Consider the following 23490-nt stretch of genomic DNA (forward strand, 5'->3'; position numbering starts at 1 on the left):
TCCTGTATTGCTGTGAACTATCTTCGCCACTTCTTGGTGTAGAGTTTGCCATTGTCTGCCTCTGTACGATCCTTGAGATTGTCCTCTGCCCCTTGGGCGCCTGTATCTACCTCTTTGGGACCTGTCCGTGGCTGGAAAGGACCAATTTTTTGAAGGCCAATTTCTACTAAAACGTGGTGGTTGTACCTGTAGAAAATCTTTAACAGTTTGCATAGATTTAGCTTTTTCTTCCATTTTCCTTAGTACCTCCTCAGCATTAGCACCAAATAATACATCCTTTTGTAGAGGAGCATCTAGTAATTTAGCTTTGACATGATCAGGCAAGGTTTGTTCCCTAAGCCAGGCATGTCTACGTATGACTGATCCTGTAACAGCAGCTCTACTTGAGGCCTCTAGAGCATCATAACCACATTGTAAGGTGTGCTTACCTACTTGTTCTGCACCATGCATCATATCCTGCAACTCCTTCAAATCTGGTTGTTCAGGTTGTGACATTTTATTTTTCAATTGTGATAACAGAAACTGTTGATATTTAAGCATATGGAACTGACAGTTTAAGGCCCTCATGGCTAGGGTAGCCGAGGTATATACCTTTTTTCCCCACCTTTCTAAGGATCTAGAATCTCTCTCGGAAGGTAATGGATTCTTAGCAGTAGAGGCCTTCATTCCCTTGGGGCCCTGAGAAATGATTTCTGGGTCAGCAGTATGACTTTTGTAAAGAAATTGGTGTGAGTTAGGAACTCTGTAGTACCTATCAGGCTTGTCTGGGGCTGGAGGCAGGGAATCCGGATTAAGGCAGGCCTCCAAGTAAACATCATCTAGGATGTCCAAGACAGGAGGTATCGCCAGAGGTCTGTGCTGAGGTAGCAAAAGAAATTCCCTAAGCCTTTTCTTGGAATCTGAATAATCTTGGCCTTCCCAGTGGAAGTGTTCCCTCAAGGTATGCAAGGTTTCCCTGAATGAGAAATCCTCTGGGGGGGGGATACAGAAGGAATGGACTCCTCTGCATCGGAATCTTCAAAAGGGGAGTAAGAATGTTCCTCCTCATCAGAATGCTCTGAAATAATGGAGCCCTGATCAGAAGAGGGTGATTCTTCCTCCACTCTGGGTCTCTTGTCTGGTGGGGGTTGGGAACCCCTGATAAGAGTAATTAAATCCTCAGCCATTTTAAGCATCTGCTTTTTAGGCATGGGGCCTGGAGATGGGCCCTGTGCAACAGGTCTCTTGGAGTGCATGCCTGATTTAGACTTAGTAAAGGCCTTGATGGAAAAGGAAGAGGAAGGTCTGAAGACACCATGGGTGGAGGTAGACCTGTCCACATTATGAGGATCAACACTAACAGTGGCTTCGGCAGCTGTAGTCAGGGTGTGGGCCGAGGAACCTGCGGCCTCAGTTACAGAGGACACCGCCAGAGAAGGGTCGTCGGTAGTCAGGGGCTGCGTAGGCGCCTCACTGAGAACCGGACCATGTGTAGTCGGTTTTGGTGTGGTGTCGGTGGAGGCCGCGGATCTCGCGTGTCGGTCCTTGCGTTTTTGGACAAAACAGGTGTCGGAGTCTCCGACGACATTATATAATTAAAAGCTTTCCCAAAAAAGTGCTGGGCGAACTCCGCCCAACGCTTAACAGTGCGTTTATTGAAAGTAGCACAAAAGCGACAGCCCGAGACGTCGTGGTCTGGGCCTAAACAAGGTATACAGAGGGAATGGAAATCCTTATGCGGTATTTGCTTCCCACAAGAAATACAATTGTTAACTTTGTCTGACATCGGTCTGAGGCAAGAAAAGTTTCCCCAACGGGGTACTTAGCTTTAAAGAAGACTTCGTTTTCCAAATTTTTGTAATTTCAGGAGCTGGCCGACCAGCACTTGCGAACTGCTTCTGCTTTGGGCACCGCGCGGCAAAAAAGACTGGAGAAAATGGCGTCGGCTGGTTCTTTTATATCCCTGTCGCACTGACGTCAGGGAGGAGGCGACGACAACCGACGCCGGACCTAGACTTTGGAATTTGGCCGACCGAGGACCCGCCTGATGGCAGGAGAACCCATCTGTAATGACTGCAGCTGTATGCACGATGAACATCCCAAGTATAATGACTGCAGCAGTGTAACACGATGAACATCTGTGCAATATAAAGGAGGAAGCCTTTTCTCCCAAGTCTAACGTGGGGGATCTGCAGATCTGTTTAATGGATACAGACAGCTTAGAAATCAGCAGCTGCAGCAGTAACTTAAGGAAAGGTCCAGGTGTGGGAGAAATTCTGTGATATTGTGGAGAATGACTTTCAGATGGCTTGAATAAGATGGCAAACCATCCAGTGATGGGGGTGAGTTGACCAGACATCTCCCAGGCTGTTCTCAGAAAGGAACAGTGGTCCCCATTTTCAAAAACTGGAACATAAGGATGGTTCCTTTTATACAGGAATCATGCTACTTAGCCTCCCTATGAAAACCTATGCTACAGCGCTGGGAAGAAGACAGAGTACAGTCTCAGACTCATAAGGAACAACTGGAATTGTTCACACCATTAACACTGGATTTGCTCTTTATTCTTGCAAGAACACTGGAAGAGGTGAAGGGAATCTGCCAGCATGTGTTCTGTGGGCTTAGAGAAGAGACATACACCAGTGCACACCAGAATGCCCTGTAGGTGCTAGCATATGTGAATCTTGGGCAGGTAATGCTGGTCATTCCTCCTGTATTTGTGGAGCAGTTGTGTCTGCATTCTTGGGGTTGAACTAATTATGTTTAACAAAGGTGCAAAATACTACCAAGGGTATACACAGTCTCTCCTTGAGTTCCTGATGTTCAAGGACAGGATATCTAGGTACAGCTAACATCTGCACAGTCTGGGAACATAAACAGTGCATCTTTTCTGCTTGCAGATTTCATTTTGGCCTAAAGCGACTAATTTCCAGTGAGCACTGCTGACTGTGAAGCAGATGGGATGGAAATTAGCACCTCCAAATCAGAAGTCTTGGTTCTTTTACAGACCACTTTGCAAATGATACGGCCCACCTACCCCAAGTGGAGAGCAGAGATTGAGAGAATGACTAGTAGATATGTTCATTAGCAGCAGCAGTACTGTAGGTGTTGTACTGAACAATAGTGAAGTCAAAGCTGGGTCACAGGACAAAAACACTTCAGTTTACATCTTTATTGTCATCTATTGTCACATTTTGGGAAGTAACCACAAAGATGAGATTATGAACAAAAACAGTGGCAATACGGGTCTTTGAAAGGGTTACAGGACTCACTCTGATACAACTGGAAAATGGCAATGCAGGAGTATCCTGCACCAGAGAAGTTGCTCCTCTGCACTGACACAGTTAGAAGAAGTGGTTTGAGCAAACAGGTCATCTCCTGGGCACTTTCTACAGCCGTACACCTGGTATGGCCTACTAAAATGAGGCCTTGGTGCAGAACTGTATAACCTGGTCAGGTTATACATTTCAGCCAGTCTGTTAACCCCTGGGGTTCCTGCAGGATGAGCTGGGGAGTGTTACCAGAGACAGAAAAGTCTCATCAGCCCTATTCCAACACCCCAAGACTGTAACCATGATAAGTGGTTTAGAAAACATTCTTATGACTTGAGATGCTAACATGCTGCAGTCAACACTGGGCAACTACTTAATTTTTCAGTATCTTATCTACAACCTCTTAAATGATGTGCACTGCTAGTGTTGTCTCTTACCTTTCATTCTTCCCAAGACTATTCAATATGCTGCTCTGATAAACCAAACTTCACTCCAACTTCTGTGACTGTGTCCAAGAGAAGTAATAGACACGACATTGCTGTGCCCACATCAACTAGCTGACATCCATATTTGCATCATAAAATGAGCGTGGAGAGAGGCTGAACACACAGGGTGACGGTCTAAGTAAAATTGTATGCGTTTTTTTCTAGTTTTTGCTTGGCCAGGGCTGACACTACTTGATGCAGAAGGAATTAGACAGCAAGAAAGAGCAAGAACTGTGTAAAATACAACTTTTGTTTGCGCATTGTGTGGATTACAAAACCGCATGTTTCTGATACAGAAGACTAACCTTCCAGCAACACATACACATGTGCGTGCACAGATGCACACCATCACTCTTGTTTAATTCCTACAAATATTGTTCAACAACTGGAAAGTTGCAACAGTTTATGTAAAAGCATCTTCTGCCCATATCGGACATGCAGTGCATACTTTTCTATTTTGCTAAGTCCTCTGTAAGCTTTCTGGTCATTGATTAGGCACTTATCTGCCTCTAGATCAGAGCTGAAGGCCTGCAATGTTAACAGGATACTACTATGAAGAAGTTGTTTCCAAGAAGGTTTCAGTTTTTGTATTTTATTGTGGGATAAAGTGCAAGCATCTTCATCTTCCTCTTCCCACCCTTCACTTTCTTTGAACTCCGTGAAATCTTCCACAGACATGGTCAAGACCTGTATGCACAGAAATAAAAAAAAAGTAAATAAAATACAAAAAAGAACTCTGATGTGATACAAGTCAAGAGTCAAGCCTTGGCAATAAATCCTAAAAGCTCATAAAAGAAGTTATGTACTCACCATAACGTTCCAGCTCTGTTGTCGATCTTCGTTCATTCTAGAGGAATGGGGACTCTGTTCTGATCCTCGGAACTGGCTCAGCCATTATACAGCTGCCAGCCAAAAAAACTCTTGAGCTAAGACTCTACCCACAATCCCCCTCTCTCCATTACCATAGATTGAGTTTGCAGATTACAGCAAGAATATACATATGAATTAAATGCAGAAGCAATGTCCGAGGAAACAACCCTATGGAAACCCAGGACAAGGGTTCGATCCCTCAGGAAATCTACAGGAGGGGGAAGGGAGGGTGGGATGTCTAGAATGAGCAAAGATCGACAACACAGATGGAACGTTATGGTGAGTTCATAACTTCTTTATCTGATGTTGTCAATCTTCATTCATTCCTGATGAATGGGACAGAGTTCCCAACTACTTCAGACCCTGGATGGCCTTACGGAAGGATATTCCTGAGAACCACAAAGCGAAAGGATGCTCTTCCCCTGGAGACCACATCCAATTTGTAATGAGTGATAAAAGTATGAGGCATAGTCCAAGTTGCAGCTGCACAAATTTCATCCACAGAAGCTTTTGAATGAAACACTGCTGATGTGGCAACTTATCTGGTGGCAACTAATCTGGTTGAATGTGTTTTAACAGGCGCAGGTAACTTTTGGTTGTTATGTGCATAAATAAAGGTAACACAATCTCGCAGCCATTTACATAAGGTTACTTTTGATACAGCTTGTCCCACTGTTGGACCAGAAAATGAAACAACTGATCCGATTTCCTGGACTCTTCTTTGGCACTAAAAAGAACCTGGAGTAAAATACAGATTCTATTTAGTTTGGCGGGAATTCTTGGATGATTTTTTTTTCCTAGCAGCTTTTGATCTTCTATAGCTACTTGATCCCTCTCAGTGATTTTTCTCATTGATCTTGGGAAAAGGGTGAAGGGGATGCGATAGCCTCGGGTAATGATTCTCTGCACCTAAGTGTCGAAGGATATTTGTTGCCAGGCTCTCGGGTACAGTGACAGTCTTCCCCCGAATGCTTCCAGTAGAGTTGTCTAGAGAAAGTGTCTCTGGAACCCTGGTTTTGTGGGCCACCTCTGCCTTGCGGGTGGCACCTTCCGCCTAAGCTCCGCCCTCTGCCCCGTGGGAAGCCATTGTCACATGTGTCCTGGAAAGGCTGCTGGGACTTTTTGAACTACATCTTCCACTCCTCTGATTCCGGCAGTACGATCGTCGAGGAGTAGAAAAACAAATGCCCATAGCAGACAGGGCCTTTCCATCCTTCTCATGCCTAGCTAGTGTGTCCTTCACCTTGGGGCCAAACAAAGATGAAATGCTAAAAGCAGCATTGATGAAGGAAGACTTGAATGGCTCCGTGAATTTACACAAGTGCATCCAGGTGTAGCAGCTTATGGCAATTCCGGAATCTGTTGCTCTGGTCATACCTTCAGCTGCATGTGCAATGAGCTGCATGGACGAGTTCGATATAGACTCCAGGGTGGCTAGCCGAGAGATGGCCTTGTCCTTCCTGCACCTTGTCAGACATTCCTGCAACAGTATCTGATAACTCCTTAATCAAATCTCTCTTAAGTCTAGTAAAATGTGCCATGAGGTTCAAGGACCTGAGTGCAAAGGTCGATGAAGTGCAGACCCGCTTTCCAAATCTGCCTATCTTCCTAGACTCCTGGTTAGGAAGGTGGACAGTAGAACTCTTATGACAGAGTTTTTCTTGGTGGCAGCTGCCACCACTATGGCATCTACTGCTAAACCCTTGGCCCAATGTTGGTGGTCTTCAGGAGGTGATAACATTTTGTCTGGTCTCTGGATAACAGGATCTATGGAGTCAGGGGCGTTCCAAGCCTGCTGCGTGATCAGCTTAATACAATCGTCAGTGGGTGGCGTCACCCAGGGAGTAGCTGGTCAAGCACAGAATGCTTGCAAGTACACAGATTCCTCTGAGGTTGGGTTTTGGGGCTTTTAGCTACTGCTCTGCTTGAGGATCTCTAGGATGCTTCCAAAGGAGACATCCTCAGGGGGTGACAGTTGGGAACCTTACCTTTCATCAAAATCCGTGTCCTCAGTGACAGATTCTTCCGGGGAATCTAGGTGTTTCCTCTTGCATGTCTTCTTAAGGGGGGGGGGTTTCTCCAGCGGGGATATCTGAGGAAGACTCGAAAGAAGAGGGGCCCTGTACAGGGGTAAACTTGAAGCATCGGTGCTCGCTGTCCCATTGTGGAAATTGGTGTTAGCTCTGGACCAGAAGATATGGTACTGACACACTCCGATGCAGGAGGAACCAGATGAGAGCCTGCATAGGCTAAAGCTCTCCACATAACCTGGAAGGCAGGACTCCCAAGGAAGAGTGGAAGCCCAGAACAAAGAAAGACCACCTTGGAACTGCAGTCACACCCCACCCCAAAAGTCTGCCCTCCAAAGTAGGAGCTGGGGAAAGACATGCAACCGACAAGGTCTCGAGAGCAAAGGTCGGCTCCACATAAAAAAACAAGAGCCACCCAAGACCCTCAGAACTGGCAGTGGAGTCTCAGCCCCGAGAATTTGTCGGTCCAGAGTATGGAACAGAAGTTGTCAGAGCAACATCTGGTGCCAAGGCAGGGATGCCTAACTGCACCAGAACAGCTGGTACCAGGGGGACTGAAGTGCTGGGCTCTAAAGCTCTGGTGGAAGTCAGAGGGGTAGACAATGAAGGAGTCCTTGGAGAAGATACCCCAACTCCAGGAGGGAGATGGGCCTGAGAAGGGGCCAGAATACCTCTGGCCGCGAACAGCTGATCCACCAATCTCACGTCTAACCTGGAGAGACTCCTGGAGGACTGAATGGACAATCCTGAAGGGGATTTGGGTCGTTCCAGAAAGGGACTGGACAATAGGCCCGCAAAAGGGTCTATGGAAGGTAAATACCTCATCCTGGGAAAAAGATTCAGAGTGGGTGTGCATAGCCTGTTGAGGCACCATTGGAGAAGTCGGCACCGAGCCGGAAACTAAAGAAAGCAGTGCCAATGCTGGTGGCAATGACACCGTAGTGGCAGTAGTCAGTGCCGAGGACTCTAAGTTGAAGTTTTGGTACCTTTTGCTTTTGGTTCCGTGGAGGTAGTCTGAGTAGTATCCTTATATTTTTGTGCCACCGGTGCTATGGGGGACGCAGGTACAGAGTGGCTCTTCTTTTTTACATGGTCTAATTTGGGATCAGACTTTTACAAAGCTTCACTAAAGATAGTCTTTAACAAGCCCTTCAAAATGAGCTTATTCTGATGCTCGATCAAGGCCCGGTTACTAAAGGCCTGGCAGATGTCACAATCTTGATCGAGATGTGAAGTTCCTAGACAAACACATAAAAGATGTTCATCAAAACTGGGCATCTTTCTTCCACAGTTTTCCACTGTTTAAAATCCAGAAGTGCCTTTATGCTTTTCCGCCATTTTAACAATTAGCATATAAAGAACACAAGCTAAACACACCAACACACATGCACACAAAGGATAGAAGGAAGGTCTACCAACTATGGTAGTGGAGAAATAACAAAAGGTGCAAGAGAAAATAAGGAAGGAAAGTACCAACGATGGTACTAAGAATTACCACAAACAATGAGGGCGGGAGAGGGGTTACCAACAATGGTAAGAGAGTATTCGAACACACACAACTGAAAAATTACAAGGTATGATATAGAAAATATATATCTATCTATACAAAGCAAAATTCAAAGAAATAGTTTAATAAGGACATTTTTTAAAGACTTGGCTGAGAGCAACAGCTGATGCATCTTGCCAACAGTGGCAAATGAGATCTGGGGTAATGAAGAGAGGAATATTGTGGGTAGAGTCTTAGCTCGAGAATTTTTTTGTCTGGCAAGAGCTGTACAATGGCCAAACTGATTCAGAGGATCAGAACAGAGTCCCCACTCGTCAAGAATGAATGAAGAGTGACAACATCAGATGCATTATATAAAGGACTGACATGTCTGAGAAATGACATCCGATCAAGCAGAATGTCCTACGTCAACATACAGACTGTCAGGATAAGGGAGTTTTGCACCAAGATGTAATAAAGCATAAACAGACAACCTACTCCCTTGATTTATAGCACTCTACAAAGGCTTCCCTACCACATCTCTTATCCATATTTATAAATTCTCACAAAAACTAAATTCTCAACAGGAAACTACAGAAACTACAAAAACAATAAGCTCCTGTGGTATTCACAAAAATGATACCGGAATTCACAAACCAACTTTTATTAAACAAAAAAGTTAAGTGCTTTTGTTCCTTAAGTTAACGGAACTTTATCAGAACTAACATGCTTTAAATGCTTTGGGGAGGGGAAAAGAAGGGAAATGTTAACTGTAAGTAAAGGAAACTTTTTTACTTAACAGTACTATTTTGTGGTGTATGATTTTCTTTGCATGCTACAAAGTCAAGATTTCTCGGTTATTTTTAAAGATTTCTCAGTTATTTTTAAGAGTAATGGGGATTGTAAATAGGTGCTGCAGTTCTTTTTCCCCTTTCCTTCTCCCTTATCTCTCTTTCTCTCTTCTTGTTTAGTTTCAAGAAATGCAGGGAGTGTAATTAAAGAAAAAAAATAGCATAGTTAAAGGAGCATTACAAAAGAAAAAAATAATGTGCTTCTTATTCTTCCATGGGGAATGACTGGATTAAGGACCTTAGATTGATTTAGCAACAAGTTTTAAGATAAAGCAAGTACATGAAAAACAATATTGAATATTATGAGGTTTTTCTAGCAAACGAATGTATGCTTAGTAGCAATTTTGTATCTCACCCTCATCTCCATGGAAACAATCTAATAAACAGAAACTGATTGTCTGGTTCTCATGTCTCTCTGGGGACAATCTGACCATGAGAAATTGGTTACATTGTAGTGGAGAGTGACTGGCTGGGGAGAAAAAAAAAGAGAAGAGAAACTGGCTAGGAGATAATGTTCTCTGAAAGCATTCAGGGGGTTTCCCATCTGGGAGAGCTATAAAGATAAAACAAAACCAGACAGCACTTAGTAGAAGCACAGACATGTGCCTTACCATGAATAACATTTTTGTTAGGTTAATTCAAGTGTGAGAATGTGGCTGTCTGTTTGGGACATTTGTTCCTATTATGACAGTAAAACTTAAATATCTGAATATATACATAGTTGTGTGTGTTAGCATTCAATTAATAGGTTTTTTGGGGGGAGAATTAGGGTTTTCTTTAGGGCTTTTAATAAAAAAAAGTTTTGTAAAATGCGACATAAGCTCAAATGGATATGACAAGAAACAACTATATAAAAGTTCAACTTGCCAAACAGTGCATGCATGTAACATAAAAGCTGGAACTAGACATTTAACAAAAAAGGTGTTGCACATAAAATGTGGGAATAATAACTTTTTAATACAACAATGCTTTCTGAATGTCTTTAAATGTCATTGGTCTCACAGATAAATACAAAAAAGAAAGAATAGTGAACTATATTAAAAAAATGTAGAATGCAAATAGCTACGTTACAGGAGATGCGCTTGGAAAGAACTGAACATGTGAATTTGATAAAGATAGGTTTTCAAGATGGTTTTTCAGCAGAATATCTGGGACAAAAAGTGGAGTACTTATATTAATTGCAAGAGCAGCTCCAATAGTGATAGAAGAGATAAAGAGAATAGTGGCAGATTTGTAGTGCTAATGGGCTACTGGCAAGGGAGGATTACACTGACATGTATTTATACTCCACCTAAAACTGTTACAATGGAGCTTAAGAAAATTCAGGGAGAAATCAGTTTTCAACAAGGAATATTACTTATGGGTTGGGACTGCAATTTGTTTTTGCAGCAGTGAAGATGCGTCTTGGGGCCCACAAGGGAAAGTATAACAAAGGAAGGTAGATTTTTTTGAAGAAAGTTATGAAAATATTTGGCATGGAAGATGTGAATTCAGTAATAGGAATTCAGAGTGAATTTGCATATTATTCCCCAAGATATAAAAACGGGGCTATGCTAGACAGAATTTACATTTCACAGCAACATGTGCATTTAACTGAAGGTCTTGATACAAACCCAGTAACTATTTCAGATCATGCGCCAATTAACAACCAAAATAAAAACACAGGGTAATGAAATAAAAATGAGGTACTAGCAATTTCCCACCTGTCTGTTGAAAACAGAGGAATTTATGGTAGTGGAGATAATTCAGGAGCTATTCGAGAGGATAGAAATTACTTCTGAAAATATAAAGTACAGTTGTGTACACTTGGTATTTACTGTTGCAGTCATTACATTTGGGTAATCTGCTGGCAGGTTGCCCTCAGTCGGCCTGAATAACAAAGTCTTGGGTCCTGCGTCAGTTGCTGTCTCCACTTCCATGACATCAGGTCGTCAGGGGTATAAAACATGCAGCCGACTTCATTTTAATCCGTTTTTCTTGCCCCAGATGTCAAGTGCCCCCCCAGATGGGGAGCAAAAAAAAAAAAAAAAAAAAAAATATATATATATACACACACACACACACACACACACACACACACACACACACACACACACACACACACACAATGTACTTTATAACACAAAAAATTTACCTTCAACTAAAAGCAAATACACCACAAAGGCTTTTGAGCATAGTGAAGGAAAGAAAGGGGGCTGGCAGGTGGGTAACCCGGACTGCAACAGTGAATACACTCGAACATCTACATTTATGGCAATGGTAAGTGTACACAACTGTACTATGTTCTTCGTGTTTCACTGTTGCAGTCATTACATTTGGGTAGAATCCCAAAGCTATGGATGGGAGGATGGAACTAAACAGCATTAGGAGCAGCTATAAGGCCCTGCAGGACTGCAGTGGCAAAGCCTGCCCTGGATTTAGAAAAGAGAGGTAAATGATAATGCTTTGTGAACGTATGAACTGAACTCCAAGTAGCAGCTTCTAGAATGTCTCTGGGAGGAACCCCTCGAGAAAGGCTGCAGAAGTCGAAGCAGCCCTGGTGGAATGGGATCTGATCCCCTTGGACACAGGTTTACCATGGTGAAAGTAGCAGAAACAAATACAATGGCTTATCCATTTTGAAATAGTCTGCTTTGATATAGCCCTCCCCTCTGTTCCTGCAGCAAATGCCACCAGTAGTTGATCAGACTTTCTTAGAGATTTTGTCCTGTTTAAGTAGAATCTTAGTTGTCTGTGTACATCCAATTAATGCAGAATCCGCTCCCTCTTGTTCTGCGGATTTAGGAAAAAAGTTGGCAGGTGAATGGTCTCGTTAAGAGCCACACTGGATACCACCTTAGGCATAAAAGAAGGATTGGTCCTGAGGGCCACCCTGTCCGGGTAAAAGATAATGAAAGGCTCCACTGCCATGAGATTCTGTAGTTCTAAAACCCTTCTAGCTGAAGTGACTGCCAAAAGAAAGGCTGTTTTCCAAGAAAGAAATTTTATATCTGCAGTAGCAGCTGGTTCAAAAGGAGGTAGGGTGAGTTTTTCCAGCACAAAACTGAGGTCCCATGCAGGAGTCGGTGCTCTCCTGGGAGGCCTTAAATGCTTGGCCCCTCTAAGGTACTGCTTTAGCATGGGGTGAGAGAAGAGAGGAGGCTCTGTGTTGTAAAGAGCCGAGATGGCAGAGGCATGGATTTTTCTTGAAGAAAACGATAGGCCCTTGTGAAGCATCTCAGTTAAGTATTGCAAAATCTGAGGAATATTGGGCTTTGCTGTGTCTATTCCTTGTGCTTGGTTCCAAGCACAGAATCTCTTCCATTTATCAGCATAAGATTTTCTAGTACTAGACCGTCTAGCCTCCAAAATGACATCCATCACAGGTTTACTAAGAGATGTGATTGGTGAAATTAGTTGATTAGCCATGCTGCAAAATTCAGAGTATGGAGCAGAGTGTGCAGAATTTGATAGTTCTGCTGAGACAATAGATGAGGTGTTTGAGGCAAGTACCACGGAGGAAAGTGTGACATATTCCTTAGAAGCGGGTACCAGTGTTGGTGAGGCCAGTCCGGAGCAATCAGAATCATTTTTGGGTTTTACTGTCTGACTTTTAGTAAGACCTTGGAGAGTAGAGGCAGAGGGGGAAAGGCATAGACTGATAGGTTTTTCCAGCTGAAGGATAGAGCATCCACTTTCCATGCTTTTTTGTGATGAGTTCTTGTGCAGAATTTGTCCAACTAACAGTTTTGAGGAGAGGCAAATAGATCTATGTCTGGGCTCCCCCATTTTCGTGTCAACATGCTGAAGATTTGTGGATCCAGTTTCTATTCGTGTGGGTCCATAAGATTTCTGCTTAGGTCGTCTGCCAGAGTATTTTGCTTTCCTGGCAAGAACTGAGCTTGAAGATGTATTAAGTCAAGGTTGTGTTCCACCAGGCCATGGCTAGTCTGCAAAGGGGGTAGGAGTGGGTACCCCCCTGCTTGTTTATGCACCACATAAAGTACAGTTGTGTACCTACCATAAATGTAGATGTTCCGAGTGTATTCACTGTTGCAGTCATTACACTTGGGTTATCCTGCTGGCAGGCTACCAGCAGTCGGCCCGAATTCCAAAGTCCTGGTTCGGCGTTGGTTGCTGTCGCCTCTTCCCTGATGTCAGTGCGCCAGGGGTATATATGATGCAGCAGACACCATTTTCTTCAGTTTTTCTTGCCCCAGATGTCAGGTGCCCCCAAGAAGGAAGGCAATACATATTGTTTATAAAAAAATACAGTAAAATAAAAACCAATACCTTCCTCTACAAGCGAATACACCACATAGGTTGTAAAGGATAGAGAAGTATAGATAAGTCCCAGCAAAGAAAGGGGGATGGAGGGTGGGTAACCTGGACTGCAACAGTGAATAAACTCGAACATCTACATTTATGGTAGGTACACAACTGTACTATGTTAATCGTGTTTCACTGTTGCAGTCATTACACTTGGGTTGAATCCCAAAGCTGAGGTAGGGCGGCTGGGTCTAAATAGGATTAGGAGTGGCTATGAGGCCCAGCAGAACTGCAGTGGCAAAGCCTGCTCTGGATTTAGAATAAAGAGGTAAGTGATAATGCTTGGTAAAGGTGTGTACTGAACTCCAAGTTGCTGCCTCCAAAATATCCTTGGTTGGTACTCCTCTGAAAAAGGCTGCTGAAGTGGCTGCTGCCCTGGTAGAATGTGGCCTAATATTCTTAGGCACTGACTTGCCATGCTGTGCATAGCAGAAACGAATACAGTGTCCTATCCACTTTGAAATAATCTGCTTTGAGATAGCCTTTCCTTGTGATCCTGCAGCATATGCTACAAACAGTTGCTCAGTTTTTCTGAAAGCTTTTGTTTTGTCGAAGTAGAAGCGTAGCTGCCTGTGTATGTCCAAAGAGTGCAGAAGTCTCTCCCATTTATTCTGGGGATTTGGATAAAATGTTGGCAAATGAATGATTTGGATAAGAGCCACACTGGATACTACCTTTGGCATAAATGTTGGGTTTGTCCTTAGAGAAACCCTGTCCGGATGAAAAATGATAAAATGTTCCACTGCCATTAATGCCTGTAACTCTGAGACTCTTCTTGCTGAAGTTATTGCTAGGAGCAGAGCAGTTTTCCATGATGAGATTTTATATCAGCTGTATTGGCTGGCTCAAAAGGAGGTAGTGTGAGCTTTTCCAGAACAAAGTTAAGGTCCCATGTAGGTATCGGTGCTCTCCTTGGGGGTCTTATGTTTCTTGCTCCTCTGAGGTACTGTCATAGTAGTGGATGAGAGAAAATAGGAGGTTCCATATTGTAATGAGCTGAAACGGCTGAGGCATGGATCTTAATTGATGAGAAGGATAGGCCGTTGTCCAGCATCTCAGTTAAGTATTGCAAAATCTGAGGGATATTTGGAACAAGTGGTTCAAGTCCTTGTGCCTGGTTCCAAGCACAGAATCTCTTCCATTTTTCTGCATAATATTTTCTGGTGCTGGGCCTCCTGGCTTCCAAAATTACATCCATAACAGCTTTAGAGAGAGGTGTGTTTTGAAAGGTTACATTATCTGCCATGCAGCCAGATTTAAGGTTCTGAGTTGGCTGTGCAGTATTTGGTTGCTTTGCTGAGTCAGAAGATGAGGAGTGTGAGGTAAAGTCCAGGCTGGTCCTTGAGACAGGCTCTTTAGGATTGGGTACCAGTGCTGGTGTGGCCAGTCTGTGGCAATTAGAATAATTTTTGGCTTCTCTTGTCTGACTTTTAGGAGTACCTTGGGAAGACGTAATTGTGGAAAGGCATAAACTGTTAGGGTTTTCCAGCTGAATGATAGAGCATCCACTTTCCATGCTTGTGAGTGATAAGTCCTTGTGCAGAATTTCTGTAGCTGGCAGTTGTGAGGGGAGACAAAAAGATCTATGTCCGGGCATCCCCATTTTCTTGTTATCATGCTGAAGACCTGTGGATTTAGTTTCCACTCGTGAGGGTCCATGAGGTTTCTGCTTAGTTCGTCTGCCAGAGTATTTTTCTTTCCTGGCAGGAATTGTGCCTGTAGATGTACTTGGTAGGTCAGTGCTGTGTTCCACAAAGTCATGGCTTGCCTGCAGAGGGGGTAGGAATGCGTGCCACCTTGCTTGTTCATGTACCACATAACTGTAGTACTGTCAGTCTTTAGTAATAGTTGTCCTGGGTGTAGTAGATCCTTGAAGGCTATCAAGGCATTCTCTACAGCTAGCATCTCTTTTTGATTGATGTGAAGATGCATTTTGTCCGTGGGCCACGTGCCATGAATACATTTTCCTGTCATGTGTGCCCCCCAGGCATAATCCGATGCATCTGTTGTTATCGTCTGCCTGGCTGTGGGTAAAGTGAAAGGCTGTCCCTTGTTGTGGTGACAGGCCAGTGCCCACCATCGAAACTCCTGTTGCAGGCAGGGAATAAGATTTATTATTGTTTCCAGGCTGTGGCAATGTTGAGTCCAAACACTTTTTAGATACCATTGTAGCTTCCTCATATGCAGTCTTGCATATGGAATTAGCAGAATGCAGGATGCCATGAAGCCCAAAGCCTGCAGAATTTTTCTTGCATATAGCTGGGTCTTTGCTGCCATCATTTGAAAGTAATGAGTCAGTTGCCTTTGCTTGTCTGGCGTGAGATAAGTCATCTGGGCAGTTGTATTTAAGCTTGCACCCAGGAATATTATCTGTTGAGAGGGCACTAGTTTTGATTTATTTTCGTTTACTGTGTACCCTAGGCAAATTAGTAATCTTATGCCAGATGCCTTAGTAGAATGTCCTTGCTCTCTGCTTGAATAAGGCAGTCATCCAAGTAGGGATATATTTGAATTCCTTTTTGCCAGCAAAATGCAATTACTGGTGCCAGGCATTTTGTGAAGACCCTGGGTGCAGTAGATAAGCCAAAGGGCAGTGCAGAGAATTGGTAATGCATTGAGCCAGCTATGAATCTGAGGTATCTTCTGCAAGATTGTCTGATTGGGACATGCAGGTATGCCTTTTTGAGGTCCAAAGGAACTAGCCAAGCCTTCTTGCCCAGCATGGGCAGAAGTTGCTGTAGTGCCAACATTTTGAATTTTGGAACATCCAGGAAAGCATTTAGAATTGACAGGTCCAGTATTGGTCGCCAGGCTTTGTCCTTTCTGGGTACCAAGAAAAGTCTTGAATAAAATCCTTGTCCCTGTTCTTGCTGTGGTACTTTTTGAATAGCTCTCATGTTCATGAGAGCAGAAATTTGTTTTTGTGCCTCTGCCCATTGGTTTTGTGGCAGGTCTGGCATACATTTTGACCTTGGCAGGGTGTGAAAGTGGAACTTGTAAACCTGAGAAACAATATTCAGTACCCATTTGTCCTGGGTGATCATGTGCCAATTTTGTGAGCAGAGTGCTAGTTTTCCCCCTAAGGGTGCTGTCAAAAGGTAAGTGCTTGGCTTTAGTAGAGGGAAGTCATTGAGACTGTTTCCTATAAGGTTGTAATTTGTCTTCTCTGCCTTTGGGGGCTGCAGCACCCCATTGTTTAGGTCTGTATGAGCCTTGGGGCTGAGATCTGCCTCTTGGGCGTCTGTATCTGCCTCTTTGTGGCCTGTCTGCCACTGGAAAGGACCAGTTTTTAGAAGGCCAGTTCCTGCTAAATCTAGGTGGCTGTAGCTGTAAGCAAACCTTTACTGTCTGCATTGATTTTGCTTTAACCTCCATTTTCTTTAACACCTCTTCTGCCTTAACACCAAAGTATCATGCTGTAATGGAGCATCCAATAATTTTGCTTTAACATGATCAGGTAAACTTTGTTCTTTTAACCAAGCATGCCTTCGAATGACAGAGCCTATAACTGCGGCTCTGCAAGAAGCCTCTAATGAATCAAAACCACACTGCAGAGTATGTTTTCCTACTTGTTCAGCTGCATGCAATAAATCCTGCATTTCCTTATTGTCAGGACCTTCTGAGCTTGTAAGCATTTTCTGTTTTAGCAAAGACATTAGATATTGTTGATATTTAAGCATGTGAAACTGGCAGTTTAAAGCCCTTACAGCTGAAGTAGCAGAAGTGTAAACTTTCTTCCCCCAGCTATCCAGTGCTCTAGAATCCCTATCAGAGGGAACAGGGTTTTTTGCAGTGGAAGCCTTGGCCCCTTTGAGACCCTGAGAAATTGTTTCTGGATCAGCAGCAGGGTTTTTATAAAGAAATTTATGAGAGTCTGGGACCCTGTAGTACCTATCTGGCTTGACTGGTGCAGGGGGTAAAGAATCTGGAGACAAACTAGATTCAGAAAAAACATCATCAACAATATCTAGTACAGGTGGAATAGCAAGGGGCCTGTGCTGAGGCAGTAAAAGAAAATCTCTGAGCCTTTTCCTGGATTCTGAATAATCCTGGCTCTCCCAATGGAAATGCTCCCTCATGGTGTGCAGGGTTTCCCCAAAAGAATAATCCTCAGGAGGAGAGGCTGAATGGATAGATTCTTCAGCATCAGAGTCCTCATAGGGAGGAAGAGAATATCCCTGTTCTGAAGAGGAATCAGAGGAAATAGAAACCTGGTCAGAGGAGTCATAGTCAGTGTCTTGCCTAGGCCTTTTATCAGGAGGGGGATGGGAACCCCTGATCAAAGTAATTAGGTCCTCAGTCATCTTAAGCATCTGTTTCTTTGGCATGGATGACTGTCCAGGAGAATGCTGTACTTGTTTCTTTGTCTTTAAAGGTGTTTTAGCCTTTGCTTTAGCTGCTGAAGTGGACTTGATAGTAAGCTGTGAAGGACTGAAGACACCCTCAGAAGCCGATGCCTGCTCAGCGGCTCAGGACACATCTGAGGGAATAGTTTCCATAGGCCTAGTTATCTCCACGTGGGAGTCGGAGGCGGCCTGTGGCTCTGACGTAGCGGGTGTCAGGGGCTGCGAAAGCGCCTCACTGAGAACCGGCGACTGGCCTAGAAGAGGCTTCGTCGTCAGTTTTGGACCTCGGATGCCTGTCCTTTTCTTTGTCTTTGCATTTTTTATGAATTACGGTCATCGGTTGTTCCGCCGGCATTAAGTAGTTAAACCTTCGGCCAAAGTAATGTAAAGCAAAATCAAACCGACGCTTAATAGCGCGTTGGTTGAATCTAGCACAAAACCGACAACTAGCAATGTCGTGGTCAGGGCCTAGGCAAGGAATACAGTAAGAATGAAAATCCTTATGAGGTATTTGCTTCTCACAAGAAATACAATTGTTAACTTTTACTGACATCGGTCTGGAGCAAGAAAAAGTTTCCCCAACGGGGTACTTAGCTTTATTGAAGACTTTGGTTCTGAAATTCAATTTCGAAAATCTGTGGAGTCGGCCGACCGGCACTTATGAACTGCTTTTGCTTCGGGCACCGCACGGCAAGAAAGACGGAAGAAAATGGCATCGGCTGCATCTTATATAACCCTGGTGCACTGACGTCAGGGAAGAGGCGACAGCAACAGACGCCGAACCAGGACTTTGGAATTTGGGCCGACTGCGGGTAGCCTGCCAGCAGGATAACCCAAGTGTAATGACTGCAACAGTGAAACACGATGAACATTTGTGGTGTTGTCCTTCTTTATCAGTAGTTGTCCTGGATGAAGGAAGTCCTTGAAGGCTGTCAGAGCATTCTGTACAGCTAGCATTTCTTTCTGGTTGATGTGTAGATGCATTTGATTTGGGCTCCATTTGCCATGAATGCATCTCCTTGCCAGATGAGCCCCCCAAGCATAGTCTGATGCATCTGTAGTTAGGGTGGCAGGGGGTAGAATGAATGACAGTCCCTTGTTTTGGTGACATGCCTCTGCCCACCAAAGGAACTCCTGTTGCAGGCAGGGAATGACAGGAATCATTGTTTCCAGGCTGTGACAATGTTGACTCCATAAGCTTTTTAGGTACCATTGTAGTTTCCTCATATGCAGTCTTGCATATGGAATTAGTAGAATGCAGGGTGCCATGAACCCCAAAGCCTGCAGAATTTGTCTTGCAGATAGCTGGGTTTTTGTTGCCACTTGTTTGAAGTATGTTGTCAAATTAATTTGTTAGTCTGGCGTGAGGTAAGCCATCTGGGGCAGTTGTATTCAAGCTTGTACCCAGGAATGTAATTATTTGAGAGGTTACCAGTTGTGATTTCTTTTCATTTATGGTGTACCCTAGGCATGCTAGAAGCCTTTTTACAAATGCCAGATGCTGAAGAAGAGTGTCCTTGTCCTCTGCCTGAATGAGACAATCGTCCAGATATGGATAAATTTTAATGTTTCTTTATCTGCAAAATGCAATTACTTGTGCCAGGCACTTTGTGAAGACCATGGGCGCAGTACATAAGCCAAAGGGCAGTGCAGAGAACTGGTAATGCATATAGCCTGCTTTGAAGCGGAGGTATCTTCTGCAAGATTCCCTGATTGGGATATGCAGGTATGCCTCTTTTAAGTCTAGAGTTACCAACTAGGCATTCTTGCCTAGCATAGGCAGTAGCTGTTGTAAAGTCAGCATTTTGAATTTTGGAATGTCCAGGAAAGTATTTAGAATGGATAAGTCCAGAATTGGACACCATGATTTGTCTTTTCTGGGTACCAGGAAAAGTCTTGAATAAAACCCTTGTCCTTTTTCCTTTTCTGGAACTGGTTGAATAGCCCCCATATCCATGAGGAACATGACTTCTTTCTGGGCCACTGCCCACTGATTTGGTGGCAGATCTGGCCATTCGTTTGGAATTGGCAACGTGTGGAAATGAAATCTGTACCCCTGGGATACTATATTTAAGACCCACTTGTCTGGGGTAATTAGATGCCAATTCTGAGCATGAAGTGCTAGTTTTCCCCCCAAAGGGGCTGCCAAAAGAGAAGTGCTTGGAGATGGCAAAGGAAAGTCATTGAGACTGTTTGCTGTAGGGTGGTGCTTTGCTACCTCCCGAATTGGAGGTGGAGGCACCCCATTGTTTTGACCAGTAAGATCCTTGTGACTGAAACCTGGAGCTTTTGGAGCATCTGGGTTTGGCCTGAGCGGCTCTGTTGGACACTGGAAAGGACCAGTTCTTAGTAGGCCAGTGTCTGCTGAACCTGGGTGGCTGCACTTGCAAGAAATCTTTTACAATTTGCATAGCTTTAGCTTTGTCTTCCATCTTTTTTAAAACCTCTTCTGCCTTATTACCAAACAGACTGTCCTGCTGTAAAGGAGCATCCAACAATTTAGCTTTAACATGATTAGGCAGATTTTGCACCTTGAGCCAAGCATGCCTTCTTATCACAGATCCAGTTACGGCGGCCCTGCAAGAGGCCTCCAAGGAATCAAAACCACATTGCAAAGTATGCTTTCCAACCTGTTCTGCTGAATGCAATAAATCCTGTAACTCTTTATTTTCCACACAATCAGAAATCAACATAATTTTCTGTTTCAGCAAGCCCATAACATGCTGTTGATATTTAAGCATATGAAACTAGCAGTTTAAAGCCCTGATTGCCAAGGTTGCAGACATATAAACCTTCTTACCCCATCTATCCAGCGCCCTGGAGTCTCCATCTGAAGGTGTAGGATTTTTGGCTGTAGAAGCCTAAACACCCTTGGGTCCCTGAGAAATGGTTTCAGGGTCAGCAGCAGGAGTTTTGAAAAGAAATTTGTGGGAGTTGGGAACCCTGTAATATCTGTCTGACTTACTAGGAGCTGGTGGCAGGGAATCAGGAGCCATGCATGATTCTGAGAAAACATCATCAACAATGTCTAATACAGGAGGTATAGCCAAAGGCCTATGCTGAGGAAGAAAAAGAAAATCCCTAAGCCTCTTTTTAGATTCTGAAAAGTCCTGACTCTCCCAATGAAAATGTTCCCTTAAAGTATGCAAAGTCTCTCCAAAAGAGTAATCCTCAGGAGGAGAAGCAGAAGGAATGGATTCCTCTGCATCAGAGTCCTCATAAGGTGAGATAGAAAATTCCTGATCAGAAGAGGAATCTGAAGAAATGGAAACCTGATCTGAAGATTCATAATCAGTGCCTTGCCTAGGCCTCTTAGCAGGGGGGGGGGGTTGGGAACTTCGATTAAAGTAATTAAATCCTCAGCCTTTTGATAATTTGTTTTTTAGGCATACAGGCCTGAGCACATGGCTCATGCATCGTTTTTTTAGACATAGAAGTAGGTTCTGGCCTTGTTTTTGATGATGGCATCACTTTAATATACAAATGTTGAGGCCTGAAAACACTCTCAGAAGCCGGTGCCTGCTCAGTGGCTCCGGACCCATCCAAGGAAGAGACATCCGCGGGTTCAATACTTGCAGAACCCTGCAGCCTACCGGACTCCGAATGGGTCTCGGTAGAGGCCTGCGACTCAAAAGTAGCGGGCATCAGGGGCTGCGAAAGCGCCTCACTGAGTACCGGCAAACCAGCGACTGGCTTAGGAGAAGCTTTGTCGTTGGTTTTGGACCTCAACGGTCAGTCTCTATCTTTTTCCTTGTGTATTTTGTGAATTTCGGTAGTCGGATTGCTAACCGATGACATTTCAGGATAATTAAATCTTGAACCAAAGTATTTAGAAGCAAAAATATACAGACGCTTAACAGTGCATTGGTTAAATTTAGCACAAAACCGACAGCAAGGCACATTGTGATCGGGGCCTAGGCAAGGAATACAATACAAATGAAAATCCTTATGAGGTATTTGCTTCCCACAAGTAATACAATTATTAACTTTTACTGACATCGGTAAGGAGCAAGAAAAAGTTTCCCCAAATGGGTACTTCGCTTTAGTTTGAAGACTTCGGTTCTGAAACTCGAAAACGGAAATTTCAGGAGTCGGCTGACCAGCACTTGTGAACTGCTTCGGGCACCGCACAGCAAGACAGACTGATTAAAATGGCATCGGCTGCATGTGTTATACCCCTGACAACCTGACGTCATGGAAGAGGAGACAGCAACCGACGCAGGACCCAAGACTTTGTTATTCAGGCCGGCTGAGGGCAACCTGCCAGCAGGTTACCCAAATGTAATGACTGCAACAGTGAAACACGAAGAACATCTAGGGTGTGGGATAACATTAAGGTGGAGCTTAAAAAGAGGTTGGAAATAAAAGAAAGAGAGCTATGGTTACGAAGTAACAATAATTATTTAGAGGGACTGACAAATGTTAAAGTATTGCAGAATAGGGGGAATCTCAGAGAACAACAGGAGTATCAACTACAGAATGCTAAGCAGAAAATTATGTACCCACATATGAATTGGTTCAGCAATATCCATACTTATGGGGACATGATAAAATGAAGAATTTAGGAGTATGGATTAAAACTGACTCTGGTGTGTCCGCTAAGAATATGTGGGGAGAGACTAAATAAAATATATTTCAAAAACTGAGAAAAAGGAAGCTTTGTTGTTTGGATATGGACAAACAGTTAACATGATTTTAGTCCTATTAATCCTATACACCGGTCAGGCATATTTTTATCAACCAGAGTAGAAGTTGCAGATAGGAATTAATAAAGAGCTGAAGGACTTTATCTGGGAGGGGAAGACAGCAAGAGTTAAGTGGGATAAGATGATTCTTCCAGTAGAACAGGGTGGATTGGGATTAAGAGGTATTTCAGAGCTACACAGTTATGGCTCCTATAGAAGTTAATTTAAAGTGGAAAGGAATGATGATGATGAAACGAGGGAGGTGGGGAGCTCAAGAAACAAGGACAGACTGGGATTTTGTGTGCAAGCCTTTAAGGAGAAGGACAATAATCATACAGATTATTATATCTATAAAGTAGCAGAAAGTTTCCTAAGAACTAAGCCAATATATGGATGGAGAAAGGAGACTGTGCCGATAGGGATGACTGCAATTAGGGATACAGACAATAGGCAGGAGGGGGCTGGAATTTACTGGAGAAAACTGACAAAGGAACCAAAGTATAGGGAGCAAATAACTAGAGATGCAAAGATGACAGAATGGGAAGACGCCAAGAATTTATTTGGATTGCAAATTAGAGATTGCCTATACTCTGATATCAATCCTTGATAGGGAAGGCAAAGAGAAAGAAACAGGGGGTTCCCAACAAAAGGCCAGCATCGGTAGAGTTTTTAGTAGAATTCAAACAGAAGCTGCCATTAAAAAAGGAATAAAGAGTAGAGCATTTAAAATATTGCATGATAACTATAAGAATAAATCAGAGGATTGGGAAGAGAGACTGGATAGTAATTCACAAAAAACAATGGGAGGATATATGCATGTCTCCCAGATATACAAAATCTAGAAGATTTAGGATTTTTGCTTGGAAATGTTTACATAGATATTTTTATATCCCAAGTAGATTCCAGATAATTTTTCTGCAGGTACACAGCAAATGTTGGCAGTGTGATGGGGAAGAAAGAGGTAACTGGGAATGTATGTTCTGTGACTGCGGTGAGTTGGTGGACTCTAATGATTCCTTGCGGGATGCACTGTTGGAGATGCTGGGTGGGCAGATGTGACAAGGGAGACATCTCTGAACTATGATACAGAATCAGAACTGACTAGACACGGGTAAGGCCTTGCTGTGTCTAATTGGGTCTACTTCATTTGATCGAAAAAGACCATTTGACCTAAACCC

At 43.5% G+C, this 23490-nt stretch overlaps 1 protein-coding gene across 1 annotated transcript in view; it reads right to left on the reverse strand.

The window, feature by feature from the left end:
• Positions 1–3965: 3965 nt before the first annotated feature.
• The window catches only part of SETD6 (SET domain containing 6, protein lysine methyltransferase), a 139895-nt gene continuing 120370 nt past the window's right edge, over positions 3966–23490 (reverse strand). Inside the window, exon 4 of the mRNA XM_044079521.1 lies at positions 3966–4423. Coding sequence (XP_043935456.1) covers positions 4115–4423 — 309 coding nt within the window. The 3' untranslated portion in view covers positions 3966–4114. The remainder of the gene's footprint in view (positions 4424–23490) is intronic.

Source organism: Protopterus annectens, chromosome 8.part0 (genome assembly GCF_019279795.1).
Source record: "Protopterus annectens isolate FY-2018-M chromosome 8.part0, PAN1.0, whole genome shotgun sequence".
Classification (NCBI taxonomy): Eukaryota; Metazoa; Chordata; order Ceratodontiformes; family Protopteridae; genus Protopterus; species Protopterus annectens.